This window comes from Dermacentor silvarum, chromosome 1, assembly GCF_013339745.2.
Source record: "Dermacentor silvarum isolate Dsil-2018 chromosome 1, BIME_Dsil_1.4, whole genome shotgun sequence".
Lineage (NCBI taxonomy): Eukaryota > Metazoa > Arthropoda > Arachnida > Ixodida > Ixodidae > Dermacentor > Dermacentor silvarum.
Window position 1 is genome coordinate 230,687,914 of NC_051154.1, and position 23,060 is coordinate 230,710,973.

Genomic DNA, 23,060 nt, shown 5'->3' on the forward strand with positions numbered 1-23,060 from the left:
GCACAGTACCGTTTGTACGCTACAAGTTTTTCATTGTAACTTTGCACTTTTATTGTTGTACTTAATATTAAGCATAGGAGGCTCAAGCCCGCCGGATCCGTTTATCTGAGTGAGCGTTCTCGCGGAGCGGGGCAAAGCCTCGAGCCGCGGCTGCGAAGTGGGGGAGCGTGACGTCAGCGGCCAACGCCAGCGCGCGGGCCTAGGATGGCGTCGCGTGGTTAGAGAAACGGGAGCATATGCGCGCCTTGTGTAAAAGGATGACGTCGAGTGGGAAACAAAACATGAAGACGCTGGCTCGCGCTCTCGGCTAACACGCCACATCGTTCTTGTAGGTGGCGTCGTGAGTCTTCATACGCGGTGATTCGCATATCGTAAACACCCAGCTTTGTGGTTGGAGCGGGGCGTTACGCCCGTATTCAAGAACGTTCCTCTAGTCAACACACCACCACGACTCAAGAGAGAAGATGGCACCGCCATCCCTCCACAGAAGTGGTCACTGAGCTTCATGATCATTCACGGGAATTCATGAGAATTGTCGCGTCTTTATTCTCGATTATTCTGCGTAGTACGACAATTGAAATTTGGAGTGTGATATCTCGGAGCACGGACACGCTAGAATAATTCTTCCGACTGATACTGTGTAGAAACTCGACTGTCTCTAAGTTTTCAATACAAACATACCCAGTAACTGCAGACCACAAAACATAATTGTTCAATTTTAGTTAATTGGGCTGCTCACAGCGATAATTATCATCTCACTTTGTGCCCCCCTGGCCACATAACTTATTTGTACAGGTGGTCTTTGCGTGCCTTCCAATGCCTAACTTTAAGAAAACCATAAAGCTTAGTTTTGAACACCCTGTATTATCAGGCGCAGCCGTCAAGCACATGGCTGTATTGGGTAACGTCCTTTTCCTATAAGCTCGGAGAAACCGATACCTGGCTTCGCTACAGGTCTTCTTCCTCTTTCTGGGGTTTTACGTGCCAAAACCAGTTCTGATTATGAGGCACGCCGTAGTGGAAGGCTCCGGATTAATTTTGACCACCTGGGGTTCTTTAACCTGCACTACAACGCAAGAACACGGGCGTTTTTGCATTTCGCCTCCATCGAAATGCGGCCGCCGCGGCTGGGATTTGATCCCGCGATCTCGTGCTCAACGCCCGAGCTGACTGAGCCACCACGGAGGGCTACAGGTGTTGCTTTAGCCGTATAAAACGCGGGTTTATCGTGAGGAAAAACGGTAAATTTCGGTAAATAAGAAAGGCTACTATCATCATCATCATCACTGACAGAAGCTGACCCCCCCCTCAGAAAAAACCTGGATCCGCCCCTGGATACGCATTGAACAACTTCTTCTAGCATAACAGAATCGAAAAGAAATAAAATGCCACACATTCACCTGGAATCAAGGTCCTTTCGTACAGAGGAACTTTAGCACTAGAATTAATGTTAAAAGTTATTTTTCTTTTTAAAAAATGTATGGCGGCAGCTCACCACACAACACGCTAAGAGGTCGTAAATAAACAGGGTTTTTCCACAATTTATACACTTGAAATCAGCACACATGAAGTATCGGTGTGTGTGGGCCCTACCAAGTTCCAGGAGCTAATAACAATAGAAGCACCAATAACTCTCATAAGAAGAGGAAAAAGATTTTTTTTTTCATCTTGCGCCAAACTTGTAAGAACTGTGCAAAGCAGAAATTCACATAATACCAAGGTTTATAAACAATACGGCCTTGATATTAAAGGTATGAATTAGTCAATCAAGGATTACATCATCATATTTTAATGAAACTTGTACTAGCTAGAGCTGTGAGAAATATGTTCCATCTCTTAAGCAATGTGTGAAGTTTTCTCAATGGTTCTGATATTTTTTGCAAGTATTCTGCAATTCAAATGTCTTTTCACATGGTTAAAAATTATACCCATAACTGCACAGTGTGTCATATATGATACGCAACTGTTGCTCATAAATTTGCAACGAAGCATTGCTTTAGAAAAGGGTCGTTAATTTAAGCTTATGGTAGCCTAAACAGAGGCTTGTCAAATTTTTTCACAAGGAAATAAAACTTCATGCAGTAAGGGCCTTATATTTGGGGTCATTATATGAAATAAAGTTCACACGTAATATATTTTTCAAATATGGATGTGATGCGCAATAATTGCTGCAATAGCAAATATCGGTTAATTTTGTACACGTTTTTACAAAAGAACATAGGAGTTAGTGTTAAAGAACCCCAGGTAGTCAAAATTAATATAGAGCCGCTCCTCTCTCTCCCACCACTACCGCCATGGTGTCTATCTGTCGCTACGGCTTGGTCATGATGAGACCACTCTTGTATCTCATGTGCCATGTTACCATGTCATGTTCCATGTCATTGATATGTTACATTTATGTTGCACGTCATTTGCATTTATTTCATTATTTCTCTTGGCCAATGCTTGCCAGACATGCCTACCTCCTGACACATTAAATATATAAAATATCTTGTTACCTTTATTAAAAAAATAATCTAAACCTGTAATGGCCAAACACAGCTACACATCAAGGAAAATTAGAAGAAATTGTTCACTTTTATTACTTGCCATGGTGTAAAAACATTTGTGGTGTTAAAAGATAGTGTAAAAGCATATCTTAAGTAGTACAGTAATTAATTAACTATCCACAGCTCGGAAACGTCACACTACCATATCGAAAACACTACTATAAGCTATGTGTTGAGTTTCCCATGCTTAAATCACCATTTTGAGGGATCAAACACAGTGTAGCATATATGATACATTTGGCACGTGTAAAAAGAGGAGTCAGTGGCATTGAGGTTGCTTGATGTATGCAGATTGACAAATAGAGATGTTTTTCTGATAATCATAGGCTATAGCCCTCTCGTTGACTTCAAACCAGACTGTTTTAAAGGAGCGTGCAGTTCAAGGCAGGCATAAGATTACTGGCGACTGAACAAAACAGATTTCTTGATTATCACCATATTCTGCCTTTTTTGAAGGGCCCCTCGCCACATTTGGCCATTTTAAACGAACAAACGTAGCATATGCACGATGTGCCGACACTCGTGTCTTCAAAGTATTACAGCACTGCACACTACGAGAACAGCTGAAATTTCAAAGCAAATGTTGCGCAAACGTCGAGGAATTGCCTGCTCCCATCCAGAGTGTTGTGGTCACAGGCAGAAATGCCCCTTCGTAGTGTGCATTTTGTCACTCACCGTGATTAATCATCCAGTGCTGAAAGTGCAATGCCCCAAGAAAGGAAACGAAAGGAGGCGGGGCTCAATGTCGCGGTACACTCCTCTACTCTGGTATGGGAGAAAACGGAAGGAACACCGGGAGGGGGGGGGGGGGGGGGGTTGAGAACACTACTAGATGCAGTAGGAGAAGTTGACTGTGACGCTCGCCTCCTGGCAGCATGGTAACAGGACAATTAATTTCTTCACTCTCTTCTAATAATTGAAATTTGAAAAATTTGAAAAATAATTTCTGTAAAATGCTCCTTAGATAGCGTTTTCCAGCTTCCTGTGTATAACCCTTTCAGATGCTATGTACTATCATGAGCAATATCAAAGGGAACACAGGAGCGTGTGGCACATAGCCTCGAACCCTGCTATGGCGATACGCGGCGGCCGCCGTCGAAAACAATGTGGAAAGGAGGACGCTGTTCTAATTACTGTTGGTACTCCCACCATGGGTCTGTTTATACAAAGTGTGGAACTTCTACTCGCCAGCGCACAGTGATAACTGTTGGGTATTGCGGTTACTGGTAACTTTGTGCGCCGAAGCGTGGCCAAAAGTAGCACTCTTTTAAGGCGTAAGAAACTCATCGCGCCAATTGATATTAAAAAAAAAATTGATTGAAAATACGAGCCAAGGTCTAAAAGTTCCGTCATCGGTTGCACAAAGAACAAGAAATAAAAAAAAACATGAAAAACAAATGACTCGCTTTAAGTCACTGCAGCTCATAACCGTCTTACCGGCTTTTGGTGGCCAGTGAAATGCCGTAAGCTGCCGTTTTCGACAAAAGCAGGCACGGTGGGAGTGCCAACAGTTAGCGGAAGAGTGCCCCCCCCCCGTTCCCCTCTGTTTTTGACAGCTCCATCCGCGTATCGCTCTAGCTCGGTTTCGAGGCTATTTGCCACGCGTTCGCGTGTTCCCTTTCATATTGCTCACGATAGTACACTATGTGTACACCAAGATAGTGCATCAACAGCAAAAGCATTGATTCAAGTAACAATATTTAAAATGTGTCCCATACATCTTGAAACACTTCTAATTGAAATAGTGCTACAAGTTTGAATTACACAGGCAGATTGTTTTAGTAAAACGAGTATGAAGGTAGATGGGTGGGTATTTTTCTTGGTGTGAGTATGTCACTGTATGTAGCGGGTTCACTTATTTCATTGTTTTTCACAATGTGTTGTACCAGTCATAATTTTCGAGTAGCTGGATAGGTTCTTTTCAAGCCTGGTAGACATGAAATAGTTGTTCGCATATCTGTTGTTCCTGCAGTGAGTTTTCGCATGGAGTCGCATTCTGTAAACTTGACAAAACTCACTAAAGAACTGAAAACTCTTAATGTAATCTGCAGCGGTAAGCTTTTCATGATTCTGAAGATGTAAGAAATGCGGTGAAAGTAAGTTTTCAATCAACGCAACTAACTGGCGTCTGAAATGTTAGCCAAAAGTTGCAATGGGGCCTGGCGAGCCGCCCTTTAAGCCCATTAATAATGGGCTGAAAAAAAAGCATAAGGGGGTTACAACTATAGCTATATTTTTATTTAGGATCACTTACGTGAGAGCATTTTTCACGTCGATCACACTCATCTTGTTACACTGTTAGCGTACACATCCCAAAATCACAAAACTGCAGAGCTTGAAATGTCTCCTCTATCTTGCTTTCTTTCTCTTCCTTCTTGATTTGGTCCTTCACTACCATTGATGTTACTGACTGGATATGAGTACTGACTCTTCTTTTTTTTTTCACTGTTCTCCTAGCTCACTGTGCTTTCATGTTAACTTCATTTTCATAAAAAAAGTAGAGGTCTATATTGTGCACGTGCTTGCTTCTTTCTTACATTTCAAAACAATTGGATCCAGTTATTATTAACTACAAATATATCCATACCACTTCCTATGACCCTTCATTTTCAAGTAAAAGCCAGATTTTCCCACATTTTTGCTCTTAGCCTTGTGAAACTGGTTAAATATTTTATCTTCATAAAGCTGTTTCTGAGAAAATTTGCAGTTGTCTACTGGTAATTGCATAAACAAATAACATGATTTTTCATACCAGGATTGTTGTCTGATGTGTTCTTGCTGTTCTTTATAAAAGTGCGGACATAATTTTCTATAGGTATGCTTATGCTGCCACACTTTGATAACATTGCCAACTTTGAACTGTAATAGATTATTTGGTTCTAAATAATAATTATAATAGATTATTTAATTCTAAACATTAATTACATAAAGGTAACCAGGCCAGCTTTATTTTGTCACTACCACTGATAGATGCCATGACATCAGTAAGTATTCCTCTAAACTGTTTTGCTCTGATGTACAATCAAAATAATGGGATTGGGCATTGTTAAATTAAAAAAAGTAAATTGCTAAGCTCTGCTCAGTGGAAATGGTACTGACATGAGACTTATTTAAATAAAATACTATGCTCTGCCGCTGCACTGAAGTATTGTAAGTCATCAACTTAAAATCAACTTAAAGTAAATGAAATAGACATTTGTAAAATGAGAATTTTGAAAAATAAATAAATAAAAATATATAAGCCGGGTGCTAACTGAACACGCCATCAGTGGAGGAATCGAGCAGCAGCGGGTTTTATTCATTAGGTGTCTGATGTTGAAGATTTACTATTGTTTAATAAATCCAAGATGGAATGTTCAATTTTATATGAGGCTTATTTTCATGACTAACATTAGCCCTCTTGAACTTGTTTGCTTGATGTGTCGTGTAGATGTTGATTCAGGTTGGCTTGTAGATAGCTTTCTTGTCTTGGGTGATGGCTGTTATGTGCAATGTGCTGGCATCTGGAGTCTATCTTGCTTCTTTCATTGCACTCAGTGGCGTACCAACTATTTCTCAAGGGGGGGGGGGGGGGGGGGCAAACCACGAGCTATCCGACACACTCTTTCTCTCTCTCTCTCTCTCTCTCTATGTATATATATATATATATCGAATTGCTAATACAGTTAGTGAGAAAGCCTGGAATTGTGTCTGTCAGTTATTTTTATATTTAACGGACGTAGACCTAGTTACACATGGTGAACGATGGGGGCCCGAGAAATTATTTGAATTTGCATTTATTTCTTGACACTATATGACATCTATATATGACGCAGGGACAAAAGACCAGGACAAAAAAGTGGCCAAAAGTCGCTGATACCACCCAGTAGCAGCAGTGCAGTTCACATGCCAAATGCACATTTGTTACAGACAGTTTTGCTAATGAAACAATTAATTGTACTTCGTTAGTTAAGGTAATAGTATTGTCGAGATTTTTCAGAACGAAGTACAATCAAGATGATTAACTTGCAGTATTCGCAAGAAAACAAACACAGCAGATATGTGTGACATTGGAAAATTACAACCAAATTTCTAGTGAAGCTGTTCCTTTCGAACAGTTTCAATAAAGGTTTCAGTTTCTTGTAATTATATCGCATAGTTTAACAATTGCCCGTATATGACTTCCATTTGAAATGAAACATTGATATCAAATTTCGTTAAATTTGATATCGGTTGAGTTCACAGTTCTCCCAGGGCAGCGGGAGAAATTCTGCTTTGTTCCTAAAACACAGTCATAAAGCTCCGGATCGCATGCTTGTGTAATTTACTGCATATATCATAATTAGTCCCGTGTCTTTGAAGTTTATTTATATAGTGCCCATACCGGGCCCTTTATTTTCGCCAAATGTAAACAATGTGTCTTGTTTAGTTCACCGATGACAATGCTGAAACCAACTAGGAACGCCTTATGACGCATAAAAAATAGGGGGGGGGGGGGAACGACGGCTCAGTAATTATTTGCAACGCTTACAACTAGACCAGGAACGTAAACATTTGTCGTACACTGCACTTACCATGACCCACCCCTCCCCTTTCCACGAAATATAAACCTGTTATAGCCAACAGCTGGGACACTGGCAAGCATAGCTGAAAGTGACCATATCACACGCTCTAACACTTGAATAAGATTTTTTTTTTGCAGACTGTGTTTGATCCCAGCTCATTTAACTTTGCACAGAGTTTTCAAAGCGTACCACCAATTTTTGCTAAATTTTGTCTTGGTGACGTTTGTAGTACATATTTATGTGTAATGTATATGTAATTGACAATGTGATACCGTAGAGTAGTAGTTACTAATAAATTTGGAATTTGATGTTTTTTTACATATCTACTCTTGGTTTGTTCCGACTAGTTATCCACTATATATCATTTTTTTTTGTCCTGCTACTTTATTGAGTGTAGGCTTTTGTATGTGTATACACATACATAATTTTACTCATGTATATACATGTTAAAAAATTACCAGGTTATCTGTTTTAATTTAAACAGATTTATTAAAGATCTCCTGTGCTACATATCTCAGTTCTTTCGCATCAGCTTCTTTATTTGAAGATGTGGGCGCTACTTGCAAGGCAAATTGCAGAGTGAGGTTAGCCAAATAACAGAGCGGCACTAATGAACTTTGTAATTAACCACCTTAGTGCTTGTGCTCGAATTGTGCAATTGGAGCCGAGCACTAATGAAGTAATGTCTATTTAATGGAAATCCTCTGCTCAAGAGCAGTTCCGAGAAATAGGTCCTCAAAATCTGTGGTGAAATGAAACAGCCCTCACCACACGGCTGTTGTAAACAGTGCAAGAAACTGCTTGCGGCTGCATTTTCTTTACTTGCTTCTATCAGTGCAGGAAAAGTGGTTGCAAAGTCCGAAGGTATTTTCTTGCAGATAAACATGTCTGGAAGGAATAAAAATGTTATTTCTTCATTTGCTGACCACAGAACTTTGAAGTGTGATGTCTGTTTAGGAACAGAGGTATGGATGCACGAGAAATGTGTTCATGATTGTGTAAACGAAAGTAGAATGATGAGCTAGACTTGTTAATTTTTTAAAAACCCGTGGATCTAAACACCTCAGTTGATAATATACTACTTGACATTAGTTTTTCCCTGTGCATCCATCTTGTGTTCCTGCTTGACCCCCCCCCCCCCTGTCTGTTGTCCCCCCCCCCTTCCCCCCCCTCCTTCTCTAAAATAAAGAACGCAGGCTAGCATAATGCAGCAGTTCCCTTTCGCTTGATATTATTCCTTTATTATCATCTGTATTCTCATGACCACCCGATCCTGGCGATAATGTAGGCGTAGCGCCGCTTCGACCACTAATAAAGTGTAGAAAGGGAAAGAAGTGGAATAGAATTTTTTACCAGCCGTAGAAATTTAGTGCGTGGAAAGCACTTGATTTGGGTGCTTCTTTGCACACCTTACATACTGACACACTGATAACTAAACATTCCACTAAAAAGTACTGATGACTAGGATGGACCAGCATTTTTTTTCCCCCTCCCATTTGCCTGAGGCCTAGTTTGTTGGGACAGCTGGTGTATTAGCCCAATGCAGTGGTTAAATTTCTCTGTGCTGGTCTTTGCAGGATTTCTGCCCACCAGCATCATGGTTGACAAGTAGGACCTAGAGGCACACTTCATCTCCGTCATCATGCTGCAGAATTGGGTCAACTCTACGTTGCATCAATGGCGCTAAACGGTGAGTGGTGCACACTTGTTGGTATTCATATTAGCTAATATCAAAGTACAGAATGAGGGCAGGAGGACAGCTTTTCAAAGTCAGCATGTAGCATTTTTTTTAGGCTGCACAATTTGTTTCCTTAAGAAGAGGGAAAATGATGTAAGTGCTGTTATTTCTTCTATTCGCTGTCATGCTTGTTACAGGCTACAGTTAAGGCAGTTTTAGCAATTTTTTTTTTCGCAAAATATATGCAGTATTTTCAGTCACTGTAAGGTCTTGCAGCCCTGCTTCCTCTTAGTTCATGAAGATTCCGGACTTGTAGTGACTATACGAATAGTGACATTGGTTTGACCCCGCCATGAGGATAGGCAGCTGCTGTGTATAAATGTATACATCCTGCTGCAGCTTAGGTGGGGTCACATGGCACTGAGGCAAGTAAGCACTTTAGCTGGCATGTTTTTAGAATTAACATACACAAAGAAAAGAAGTGAGAAAAAAAACATGCTAGATTTGCAGTGAAGGGCATTTAACAGATAAGCTCACACTTGATTGCTAGAAAAGTTGGATTTAATTTAATACTGCTTAGCTTTACTTTCTAATGCAAGTATTGTGCTGAGTTAGGGAATAATTTTGGTATTAAATATAATTTTGAAAAGAAGCATAGTAATCTAAATTCATAGGCAATATTCACTTTCATCTATATTCCAGAAAATTTAGGGTAATACCTGTTCAGCGTGAGGCCTCTGCCAAAACTGTTGAAGCTACCATTTTTGTGAATGAATGTTTCTGGGCTGCATTAGGATTTACAATTTATGTATATCCGTTAAGCATGCATGAAGGTGCATGCCAAAGACATAGCTTTCATGCAATGAAGGAGTTGAGTGGACAATTGCCCTCCTTGCACCCCCCTAAAGCTGTTTAAAGGTTTCAGATTTTCCTCATAGCATCTCATCATCTGTGCAGCTCACAGATGAGTACGAATGACAGGTAATTAGTGTGTCATCAACATTGAAGTTGAGGCTATGTAATAATGAATGTAAGCTGGCCATTTCTTTCACTTCTGGCAAAATATGCTTCACTGGCTCAGTTTGAGATGCTCTGCAATATTGTGGACCATCGTATTGATTTGGGTGAGTTGAATGGAGATGCCATGGCAGGCAACCAGTTAAAAATGGCACTAATCACAAGGACACTGAAATTGATGCAGACACAGTGCAGTCAGGTTATGTTTATTTGAATCGTGCAGGCATATATATATATATATATATATATATATATATATACACACATACATACATTTAAGGGATGGAAAGGTTATAGAAATAAGCTGGTACCAGAGAAGCAAAAGAAAACAATAAAAAGATTTGTACCAGCTTACTTTGCTTGCTTTCTGTGTGTTTCTTTAGTACCTGATGGCGTCTGCCTTTTCATTCCTTCAACGTATATATGCATGATTCAAATAAAGGTTAGTTGACTGTGCTCTGTTCACATATTTTTTTTAGTGTTCTTGTAGTTAGTGCCATTTCTACTCAGGTTATTTTCCATGAATGCATGGCAAATTTGCAGCTGACCAGTATGGAGCTAATGTAAGCCATTGAAATTGCCTAGGGGAAGGGCTGCCAAAAGTTTAGGCCATTCCTCATAGTGGGCACCCTTGCACGTACCTAGGATTGGGGCGTCTGTTAAGATTCCAGTGCTCCAAAATTCAGGAAGTGGAAAGGGGCAACTCTATTCGGCTGTCCAATTTCAGAGTGCTAGCAGTTGCTGAGACTGTCTGTACATTCATGTATAGTATTTTAGTAACATTACAGGCTAATGTTGAAGGTTCTGCAATGGTCAAACTACGTATGTCTCTGGAAGCAACGTCTCAGCAAGGGGTGTTGTTGAAGACATCCTTCGTTTGACCACTGTTGATCACTTCAAGTCTCCATCTTCCTTTGTACTTTTGTACTATTGAAGGTTGGCACTTTTGTAAATGACAAGAAAGAAAAGTGGCTGGTGTGATTTCTTTCACCGTGTAATTATTGACGTTGAGTTCCATAGTGATTGTTTTGGCTTTTGTCGATACTGTGTTAGAAGCCAAAGCATCTAGGGCTACTCTTTGTCTTTGTGGTAGTAGTTTCAAAGTTACTGATTACAATTACAACTTGCAGCAGATCCGTGATAATTCCATTCAACTCAGTTACGTTGACTTCTTACAGTGAGAGCCTGCTATAACAATAATGCTTATTTTGTTCATTTGGAAGTTTGGTAAATTACTGTATTGCTCAAAGTTTCATTGCAAGTGGGTGATGACAACATAAATTAGAGATAGAGTTAAGCCTTGTTATAACGAAACAAAATATAACAAAATAATTGATATAACAAAGCAAGCATTATTTCCTTAGAAATCCCCATAGGCATCCATGTATCTAAAACCTCGTTTTAATGAAGTAAAATTGTCCTGCCAATTGATATAACGAACTAGATTTGTCTTCGAAACCAAAATATACCCGATCCTAGCTTGCACACCGAATATATCTCTTTCCGTGGCGTTCAGCACACATTCGGTGTAGAAGTTTATAACTCGTGCATTCCTGTGTTGAATATGCCCGTGCAATCTCAGCAGCCACACCTGGCTGCACCCAACCTATGCCAGCCTGCGCGACGTGCCACATTGAGAAAGGGAAGCGCAATGGTGAGCTGCTGCGTGCACGTGGCAGTCCGAAAGACCAGTGCATCCACTTCTCTCTCTCTCACTTTGGCGCGACACTCGGGCAATGCAGCTGCAATGCTATCTCAGAGGCCATGAGTTGGCCAAGCCAGGCCGGTGCGGCAAGGTTCGATGGCCTCCTCATTCACTCAGCAGAGACACGTGAGAGTGGCGGATTGAACTGGATAAGCTACATAGTCAGCGTGCTGTGTTGTATGCCATGTGCTGCTCGAGCACGATGGGCTTAGTTCGCGTTGCAGCTTTGAAGCTGTGTTCTTCGACCGTGTCGCCTTTTCTTTTCACTTTCACAATGGTATAGAAGAACCAAATGGAAAGCAGAAACGAAAGACCATCACATTGCAACAGGAGGCAGTTATAGTAAAGGCAGTCGTGTCAGATGCTAAGAAGCAGGGGTGGGAATCCTGCACTGCACTGCGCCAGAACAGCTTGGACAGCATTGGCTTTGCCAGTTATCAGCGAAAGATCGCCAACGCAGTGCAGGTCATTGTGTTCTTGGTGTCCGAGTGTGTGTTAAAGCAACTTTCATATTTTGGTTGCTAATGGGCGTGAACAGCCACCCCCAATGAGGCAGGGCAGGAAAACATGGGTTGGACCTGATGTGAAGTTCGAGAAGCGCAGAGCAAAATTAGTTTTGAAGAAATACACAGGAACATAGATGGAAATGAATGGGCAGCGAAAGTGCACAATTATCTATTATAAAGCATGGTCACAGAGTGGAGGAAGAGGTCAAGAAAGTTTACAACCAAGTACAGGGTTATTGAAAGTGTAAGAAGACAACCAGGAATCATCAAAAATAAAGTGAGAGAAACAAAGACAATAAAGTGGATGCAAAGGATGAAAACAAAAAGGACCGTGGAGATTTACAAGAATGACAAAAAAGAAATTAGAAAGGAAAATCTATGATAACACAAAAGGGCAGTGCCTTGCTGTTGAGGCCTGAGTGGGTTTCCAAGGACAAAAACATACTGGAGCAAATATTCGCAATAGGATGAGGCATGTGTGTGCTGCAGCAAGCATCTAGAGACAACTCAGCACATCCTAATTGAATGCGAAGGTATTCATCCAGTGAGGCCCATGGAAGCGTCCCACTTCGAGAAGGGTTGCGTATTAAAGTGGATGGGAAGCATTATCTGGTCAGCAGTCGAGATAAGCAAGAGATGTTTAGAGATTGGTGGGGGGAAAAAAAGCAGGGAATAAATCGATAGGACTGGATCCATTACAGGCATAGGTAACTATACAAGGTAGATGTAGAAGTTTTAAGGAAGAGAGAAAAGGTTAAAAAGATGTAGACAAGATGCTAGACTGATAAATATCTATAGATTAATTGATTAGCTCAAGCAGGCCAGGTGAAAGTTTATCACCGCCCCATAATCATCGTCGGTGAATAAAACCAAAGGTAGCAACATTCTTTTACCTTGCCACCCAAGCCGGCGAGCGAGGGCAGGCACAGAGGGCTGGTGCTTATCTGCGCCTCCCTGTTGCTTGAGTCGCATAGTTGTGCTGGTGTCCATGGAAATGTGCGCTGCCAGCCGCACCTTTTATTTTCGTGGTCTTTGTTTTGAATTGACTGCGCAGCGTGATCGCTGTGATCTATAAGCGCAAACTGAGAGAACAGTGTGCGGCGAGGCAAGGCATGTGTGTTGAGGGGACTCGGAAAAGAAGAGGCCAAGACGGGAGGAATTTCGCCCCCTTTAGCTTACTCGGGGAGCTTACGCCCAATCACTTAGTGTTAACTCCAGGTGTCTAGGTGCTTCCAGTCAGTCTAGTGAGTGGCAAAGCGAAGTCAGTCACGTGCAGAATCTTGGTTTGAGGTAGTTGGGGCTGTCACATTACCTCAAAATGTTTTTGAATAAACCCCTGTCATGTTTACTAAACCTAACCTCTTCACAACTTCTGTTTGAAAACACCTCTAATCACTTCACCAGCACTTAATACAAGAATAGTACGAAAAATTCCTTTAGCCTGCTCTTCAACACTTCTTTAATGCTGCAGAATTCAAAGTTTTGTAACTGTTACCCCACTTAATTATAATAATGCTCTAAATTTAAATTTGCATACTTCATACTGCTCCAAAATCAGAACTTGTCCGCTCCAATCTGCTCCGGAATGAAATTTTATCTGCGCCAAAAATTGCTACAAGATGACTTAGGGCATTCCCACCCCTGATGAAGTAGTACTGTTGCGCACGCCGAAGATTCTTTTGCTGTTCTATTAAAATTTCATTGCATACGTGGCCGTGTAGCGGTTCTGCGGGCCGCGACGTCGTCTTCTTATATGCATGGTTCAAAGTTGTGCACCACATTGAGCATATGTGGCACTAAAGGGCCATAATGCATATAACGAAATGGATACATCTGAGTAATTTCGCCTCCCCCTTTAACTTTGTTATAGCAAGGTTTTACTGTATTTTCTCAGAAACTGGTGTGCAGAGCCGAAAAGCCTATGAGTATAATGCAAAATGGTGTTGAGCGTGTTGATAGATACTTTGGTAGGTAGGCTCCTAATTTTAAACATTGCTTTATTACTATGCACAACCCATCAAAACTGATTCCCAAGGCAAAATAGAAGCGTCATCTTTGTTGGACGCTTGAGTGATTAATGGATATCACAAAAAATACATTGCTTCTGCCTTAATTGTGTTTAGTGGCAAATTTGTGTCACTGGCAAAGTAAAAAATACCTTTCTGAGAAACTTTCATATGAATTATGTAATTCAAAGGACATGCATTTCAATGAGCACAAAGCATTGAAGCTCACTATAAAGTCAAGAAGAAAAGGCGGTTAATTTGCTTATGAGAGCAACATATGTGGCATTAGTGATGCTGCGGTGAGTGCCATGTATCTGCTTTGTTCCCCACTTAGTGCAATTCCGTAGTTTGTAATCATCATCATCATCATCAGCCTATATTTTTATGCCCACTGCAGGACGAAGGCCTCTCCCTGCAATCTCCAATTAGCCCTGTCTTGTGCTAGCGTATTCCAAATTGCGCCTGCAAATTTCTAACTTCATCATCCCATCTGGTTTTCTGCCGACCTCGACTGCGCTTCCCTTCTCTTGGTATCCATTCTGTAACCCTAATGGTCCACCGGTTATCCATCCTACGCATTACATGGCCTGCCCAGCTCCATTTCTTCTGCTTAATGTCAACTAGAATATCGGCTATCCCCGTTTGTTCTCTGATCCACACCGCTCTCTTCCCGTCTCTTAACGTTAGTCCTAAGATTTTTCATTCCATCGCTCTTTGTGTGGTCCTTGACTTGTTCTCGAGCTTCTTTGTTAACCTCCAAGTTTCTGCCCCATATGTTAGCACCGGTAGAATGCAATGATTGTATACTTTTCTTTTCAACGACAGCGGTAAGCTCCCAGTCAGGATTTGGCAATGCCTGCCGTATGCACTCCAACCCAATTTTATTCTTCTGTAAATTTCTTTCTCGTGATCCGGGTCCCCTGTGAGTAACTGACCTAGATAAACGTACTTTGTAATAGGTCCTCTTAAAAAAATGTATTTGGGAACATATTCCTTGAATGCATTGCAGTCATTTTACTGTGTTGCTCAGCTTCGAGATAAAATGTTTCAGGGCCAGTTTAAACGATGATTTGAGGTGTTTTGGGGAAATGATTAAGGGAGATCGGGCTAAGTAGGCCCACTATGTAAACTTCACATGTGAAGCTCCATTTTAATTCAATTGTCTTTCACGTTAGCCTGTAGTCGGATCCAGTCATTGAAAGATGTCACTGCCTTGAGTTGGTGCTTCTCCCAGAATGTATTTAGCCCTGTGCATTTCCATAGGAAGTGATGAATATCTGGAGTTACTTTCCTTGCCCATGCATAACATTTCACTTGCGGTGGTGATTGTGGGTGGTTGGGATCATTGCGCCGCTGCAGTGATTTCCATAAGGCGATGCTTATAACCAATGAACAAGTATTTAATGAACATGCTCCAATATCTCAGCCCATGCTCAGAGAAGCTGTTTTTGTTGAAAATTCCACCAAGAAAGAGCCCTAGCATTGTCACACGCATTATGATATACAATCGCTGACTGATAATTTTGCACTCGACAGTTACCGCCAAGAAGTCCAAACAGTCGGGAGTCTGAAATACTGAATTTGCCAGACAAAAAGGGACTTTATTCCATAAATCACGGCGTGCCATATTCTGAGATCGTCACTTACGGGGATACCTTCAATTTTGCTTGATAACGCAACATGCATTGGCGTCTAAGAGTGATGGCATTCTTGGCGCAGTGCCAAGCACGCTAACTTATCATAGGGCCAGAAACGCTGTCTGCCATCAATGCGTGCTGTGCTAATCCCGCAAAATATTGTGAAAGGTAAAGTATCTTCGAAAGTGATTGTCTGAGAGTATGGTCCAAGCTTGTCAATGTGTTGCTGCACACACATACGCTTGCCTTTGACCTAGTCAGGCTGCGGTTTGGTAGCGATGCGTTTTTTTTATGCTGTTAATTTTCACGCTTTTCGTGCTTCATCAGTTAGTGATCAAAGTGATGCTCCACCCATGTTATCAACGGTATCAGCTGGCTGTGAATGATGGATGATAAGCAAACTTGTATACTCATCGCAGAAAAAAAAAGGAACTGATTATAATTGCAGCTACTTCTTTGAAAACTGGTAATTGATTACTTTACCGTTGCTTTCCTCCCTTCTTTTATTACATTGCACATATACACTAAATAGAACGAGTTGGCCTGGCTCTTTCAGTGCATCCTCTGCAGCCCTTCACACATTTATCTTCACTAAGAATTGCTTTTCAAAATTTTATTTCGTTATCTTCCTTCGTTTTCGCGTAAGGACATCTGTAGAGCGGCACTGAAAACTCACTCAGTGGGCATGCTGGAGAGAAGGACTGTGTTGTAATGTATGAACACCTGGGTCCTCTATGATGTGCAGCTCTTCATTGTTGCTGGAACTAGAGGAATGCGCTTTTGATAAGGCCAGTGAAAAATTGAAAAAATGTCCATAGGTAATTCCCTGGCATCAACGTTCGTAGCGCCCATCGCTATCAAGCCTTAGGAGCACCATTTTAATTTGTCGGCCGACATCTGGTGGACCTCCACCTGGCGCACTAATTGTAACTGATGCCAGCAAACATTCACGTTCCTTGAAAAGGTGGCCAAATCTGTAATGCATTATAAAACTACATATTATTCAACCCTAATGGTACTGTTTGTGTGTTACAATCGAAAAAATAGGTGTACGTAAATCGCGTAATTATGAAACAGATGGAGACATATGCGTTCAACGGCCCAAAACTTCTGTCTTTATCAGACAAGTCATAGACAGCACGAAGCGAAGATGCATTAAACAGCTGCCTTCATAGGCACTTCATAGTGCCTATGAAGGCAGCTTAAAGGCGCTTCCAGTAGTGGTAGAGAGGAAACAAAAATTATAAGAGATAAGCTCAGAGGTTGGACTTCCAAGAGAAGCATACATATCTTCAAATCTGCCATGTTCAGGTGATCGTGGCATAGCTGCAGGACCCTGATTGTGGAAGGACGGTAACCCATGTACATGTTTTCATCCCTTTGGATGCTGTAGTTCTGGTCAAATTTAAGGGCTCAAAGCTGCTTCTCCTGCTAAGCTTGTTTCGCGAAAAATGTAACTGGTTGCATGTAATTGGTCGCTGAAAAAAAGCAATTGAATTACAGTGAGCATTACGGTGTAAGCTAAGTAATCATTAATTTACAAAATTACCAAAAGACCTAACTGATTACAAGTACTTGATTTCATGTAATTTGTTACGTGCAAGTCTGATAAGAGTGACAAAACACACACATTTGTGTGCATGCATTCATGCATGTATGTCACTGCCATCAATATGCCAGTTTATGTGTGTGTTTTTTATGTTATTCTATACTCATGTGGCTGGTAGTGACAGTAGTTTTTGACGATATTGTTAGGGCTACTTGCAATGCATTACTTCGAGACAGCTCAGAAGAAAACAGTAGAGGGGCAGTTCATGTGCTTGTACAGTGTGGGAATTTGAGTTTAGTACTGCGCAGGGTAATATGGTTGCAAAGATATAAGCAATAATGCTGTAACATGTTTTCATTACATTTGAGGGGCTTTAGCAAGTGACCCACGCTGACTGATATTAAAGATGTTTTGCATCAAAATCTGAACTCGTTTCGGTATCTTCAGTATGGTGCAAGTGCGTGATCCAGGCATGAGTTAAAAGTTCAGTTCACTTGGCTTCTCACTGCAACAGCGCACAAAGCACATTACAGCATGCACATTTTGGTGGCACTTAATGCTTGCAGGCCATGTCACCCCAGGCCATGTAGCATGAGCCACTTGTTCCGCAGTGATGCCCACCTTCAGGACAGGATGTGAGCTACGAATATTTAATAGAAAGGAACAGCAGGCAGTACCCTGGTTTTTCATTGCAGGTTGTGTGGATGCTTGCCCATTCTTGATCTCTTTTGTGCAATAAGGAAATATTGGGACCAGTGGCATGAGATTAAGAAAGTGTATGTATACTATCAACAAGGAGGTCACAGCATGTTCCAGCCCCTCATCAATCGCCCTTCTTGACAAAGATATTAGATATCAGAGAAGATGCACTTGTGCATCATCACTTGTTGGGCCATTCTCACATTTATTCGTTATCATTTTCATTGTTAACTGGTTAGTTTTTAGTTAGCTGTTTTTTATTGGTTTTGCTTTTTAATGGTTTTAAGATTTTTTGCTTACTGGCTTAGCTTTTACATATGGGCTTTGTATCTTCTATATGAGTTTTTTTTTCTTTTTGCCCCTTTATGGATGAGTGTTACCTTCAGCCAACAAACCAAAGACATATTTTTCTTGTCGAATTTCAGTTTTGAAAATGGAGTTCTTGGCTAAATGTCTTTGGAAAACACTGAATGATAGGCAGCAAGCGTCATTTGTTGAATTAGATCAGGAACAGAAAACCAGGAAGTAGTACTTTTGTGTGTGGCTTGATTTTTTTTTTTTTTTGAAAGCACGGTCTGAGGAGAAAGATTTAGGCAAAATCCCAAACTGCAGTTGTATCACACTAGTAATGTAGAGGAAATGCAATGTACACCTCTGTTTCACATACGATGAGAACTGTTAGAACTAGTTTCATACAAAGCTTGCTTTTGGTGCTCTGCCTGGTGTTGCCTGCAAGCAACAAACCTATTGCTGAAAGAGTTTCCACAAAATATTTTTTCTTTTCGTTGAATATCCTTATTATTGGTGTATTCTGCACATTTCAATGAAAAATAAGTATTTCTTTCATATGCCGTGTCCTTGAAGGGTTAACAGGTGAACTTCATGTAGCATTGTGCTTTCTTATCCTAATTGTGTTATCGTACCTGTAGCTTCTTGTGCCTGCTATAATTGCCAGCTGATAGTTCCATGTCATCCCTGTCGTATTTTCCTGTTGTCAGTGCCGGTTGCATCTTGTTATGGCATAATAATCAGTAATAATAATAACAGCATGATGTCATAACATATTAAGAAGTGACAATATTTTAGACAGATTTAATTATGCTGTTTGCTCCATATTTTCTTCCCTATTGTTTATTTCATCTGTCTTAGATTCTAAGGCTGTCCAATAAAACCAGATTCAGCATCAATAACTGACTGAATGCACTTTGAAAGTTACTGCATGCTCAGATCAAATGGTGCTTGTTGACGTTGGCCCCTGCTCGCTTACATAATAGCAGCCATTTCCCTCTGATTGACAACTCACCTTCACACATAGTAGTGGAGAAGGTTTATATCTTAGGACATCGGATGCCACATTGAGGGTGACATTCCGTAGGAATTCACAGCTAGCTAGTCTTTTGTCATGCAGGTTATGTGAGAGACAGCGAATCCGTCGCCTAGGTCTGGTACCTAATATCCTTGTGCACATAAGGTCGAACTGTTAATTCTGCCACTTGACGCCATTGGCAATGACTATCATTGATTTTCAGCGTCATCACTTGCGATGGCCTCCACCTGATGGAAAAACTAAACTTTGACCACTGGCAGCATTTTTTTATTTTTTTTTCTCACAGATGACACTTGTGCCGCTGAAGCCTTGAGCTCTTCTCCAACCCCGAAAACAAAGGGCTTTGTTCTATTTCATATTGTTTTTTTCTATTTAATGCTTAGCCTAGATAAAATCAGTTTCGCGTAATTGCTGGCAAAATAACACCGAACTATTTTTGGCGCGAACGCAGCTTCAGCGTTGCACGCGATGTATGAAACAGAGTATAGAGGATCCTGCAGTGTTGATTTTTCTTTCATCGAAACAGTGACGGACACCGCGCATCGGCACCGTGTGTTCGGCGCATGCGGATGTGGCGTCCGCCTGTTTCCTCACAGCGCCCCCCAGTCTGGGTGGTCCCTGCCCATACGCACTGCATGCACACCAACGAGCGGAACGGACTGCGTTCTCCGCGGCGGCGTGCCGCGCGTCCCGTCCATTCGCCGCCGGACATGCCTGCGGGGACGACGTGCGTTTTCTTTCTTTACTCTCTCTCTCTCTCTTTTTCTCGCACTCTGCGGAGCTATCTGCGAGTTGCCCTAAGTTGCCCCCAGGCAGCGAGTCTGCTTACCGCTGAGAGAGATGCACTGTCTCTCTCTCCTAATGGTAGCTCCTGAAATCTGTTTGGATCTCGGAGGACGGGTGCTGGTATTCGGCGCTTCCCATAGATGGCGAGATGGTCGCATTTCGTTGCGGTAGCAGGCTTGGCGCCGGTTTTCGAGCTGAGTAGTAAGTAATAGAAGCAGAGACCTGCGGCTAAAAAATGCATTGGTGTTCCATGTGTAGTTAAACCGCAAACTTTGCCTTACGCTCGGCGGGTCAAAGCTGCGTTGGGAGAGCACCGACGTATTACGTGGCAGTGTTTGGGGATGAATGTCTCAAAACCGGTGCGAGTGTCAGGATCTGTATTAATTGCATGCGTGCCGGTTGGGCACTGACCGTGCTCAACCATGATTTATTCGTGATTATCAGTGTATGACGTCCGCCTGGTTGAATCATTTGTTGCCGGGGTAAAATATCTAGCATCGAATTTAGTGATTCATATTTAGGTAAGGAAGTACTGGCATGTTATTTTCGACTAGTCTTTTTTTTTTTTTTTGCGATAAATGAAGGTTTAAAACCTCTAACCATTAGAAAGAATACTAGCAAGCCTCAGAGCGCCCTAAATATATTTTTTAATAATTGCTTTTCTACGACCAGTTTCGGTTTTGTTTCTCATTAGGTTACAATATCGGGACGTCATGTCGCAAAACGTGGTCACGGGGGAGCAGGACTTGAGACGGTATTTTTCTGGGGTTTAGAGAGAGGGTCCCGGACCTTCATTTAAAGCAAAAAAAAAAAAAAATAATAATCGAATGTACATTGTCTGTACTCATCGATGCTATGAAGTTCTTCCCCCAGTCTCTGTACCTTGTACAGTTACGCTTCTGTGCAGCTGAAAAACAACGGCAACTAGCACGAATTTTCTACAGCGGCCCTGCAGTAATTTACTTGAGCACGGGAACTGACTGCCGACAACTGTGCGAAAAATGCTTTGCTCATTCGGTTAAGCGACTAACCAGTCACGCAACCAGCAAGAAATAATAATTATCGCAATTATCAATCAACACCTTCCGATTTTGGCTACGACTCGCCGTGATAACAGACTATTGTGCAGTGTAGCGACAGCGTTTTGGGGGCACCCGTTAATCTGCGAACGGACTGAGAAACGCAGCACACTTCGTAATGGCGACAAACAGGTATGACCTGCCCAGTGGCTATGGCGTTGCGCTGCTGAGCACGAGGTCGCGGGTTCGAACCCGGCCGCGGCGGCTGCATTCTTAAGCCCACTGGGTTGAATTCAAGAACGCTCGTGTACCATACATTGGGTGCACGTCAAGGAACCCTTAGGGGGTCAAACTCGATTCGTAATCTCCCCGCTACGGCGCGCCTTATAATCGGATATTGGTTTTGGGACGTAATACCCTAGAACGCAATTTCAAAGATGTGGGGCCCAGCAGAAAAGCATGTTTAATGAGTTTAGTTGTGGTTAATGGGCAAGCTGGGCAATATATTCCCGTTTTTCCTAATGTCTACTTTTCAAGATCACTTGTCTCCCTTCGTCTGTCCCCGATCCCTCTTCGCGCGCGGAGTAACGCCGGCAGGACGATCTTCTCGCGCTTTCTGTCTCAGCTGTGAGGTAGCGCTTTTGTTGTGCTTCTCTGCTGTGTCCTGCGTTAGTTTAACTAAGCCACATAGGGAGGGGGGGGGGGTCTAGTATATATATATATACACATTTAACTAGGCGGCTGCGGTTGCCACGTACACCACCGACCGGTCCATCCATCCAACGAAAGCTGCAGCGCACATGCAAGCCGGTGCTTGCGTGCTCGAGCGCCCGACAGTGTAGTCGTCGCTGTCGCACTGCCAAGTTTCGACCTAATGCCATAATTGTGCTCAGCTCGAACCTGATCAGAAAGAATACGAAGAGAATTTCTGTGCTTTACCTTTAAAAGTTCGGAAGGCAGCCAAAGTTTTCCTGAACAAACGTCCTTGATAACTTGTTTGGAACCCTACTCGCATCGGAAAGCTATATAGGTAGCTTGCACGAGACGTCACGGGCGCAGCTTCCTAGTATGACCGTAGGGCTGGTCCTCCAACATGGCGGCTAGGATGACGTCAGTGTGAACTTGTCTATCCGATTAGGTAGGAAAGGAGCGGTCGTGCAACCTTCTTGGCACGCACGCCATGCTCGTCGTGTTCTCTGCTATAGGATGGACTGTGCGAGAAATCGCCACCGACCGACTGTGCACGCCACGGCGCGTCAGCTCGTCTCGTCCAGCACCATTGTTAAGCAGTGCGGTGCCATCCTTGGGTACCGTAAATGCTCGTTTGCGACGCTTTCATGGCCGCCCAGTCCTCGCGACGGCGCGGCTTGCGCGTGCGTTTTAACTTTCGCGCTTGCGAGGAGTCGGCAGAACGCGCGCGCGGCCGTGTCGCAGAGCGATGCCAGCTTTGCGCGCCGGCGTATTGCCACAACGAGCAATCGTTTCCGGGTGTCAGTGCGCATCCTGGCAGCGAGGCCTCCAAATTCTTGAAGTGTGTTCAAGTAATGCGGAAGGAACGGCGAGCAGGGTATGTGGCGCCTGTCTCACTCGGGTTTCCGACCGCGCTGTTTTCGCTGTCTGTGCCGGTTGCAGTATAGACCGAAGTCGGTCTTACGTGTGGAAGACTTGCGAGTGGGAAGGAATTCGAATGAAGGTGGCTTAAATCGGGACGCTGCGGCGACATTCAGAGGCCTAAAAGCTAAGCTAGGCGCGAAAGACGAAACAAAAGTATTAGGCAGCGCAAAGAAAAAAAAAAAGAAAGAGAAAAATATATATACACAAAGACTGCTCTCGGCGGGTATGTTCGTTTTCACTACCGCGCTACCCCTCCCCCTTCTTCTCTCTCTATCTGTCTCTCTGCTGCTGCTGCTCTCATTTTGCAACACGACGCCCGGCAGTTCTTTGTGTGGCGACGTTATCGACACAAATAGGCAGCAACCTGTGCCTGGACCAGTCGTCCCCATGCCAGACATACAGCAGTGTACAAAGTTATATGACG

The 23,060-nt window shown here is 42.5% G+C and overlaps 1 protein-coding gene across 11 annotated transcripts in view; it reads left to right on the forward strand.

Annotated features, from left to right (window-relative positions):
- LOC119437638 (protein spitz-like) overlaps positions 1-23,060 on the forward strand; it is a 190,847-nt gene that overhangs the window by 4,907 nt on the left and 162,880 nt on the right. For 4 of the 11 annotated variants that reach the window (XM_049660087.1, XM_049660089.1, XM_049660090.1 and 1 more), the window contains exon 2: positions 8,671-8,783. In XM_049660087.1, the coding sequence (XP_049516044.1) occupies positions 8,771-8,783 (13 nt within the window). In that variant the 5' untranslated portion in view covers positions 8,671-8,770. Of the gene's footprint in view, positions 1-8,670; positions 8,784-19,743; positions 19,949-23,060 lie in introns of those variants that run through there. The other 7 variants (XM_049660083.1, XM_049660084.1, XM_049660085.1 and 4 more) reach the window with 3 other exon arrangements.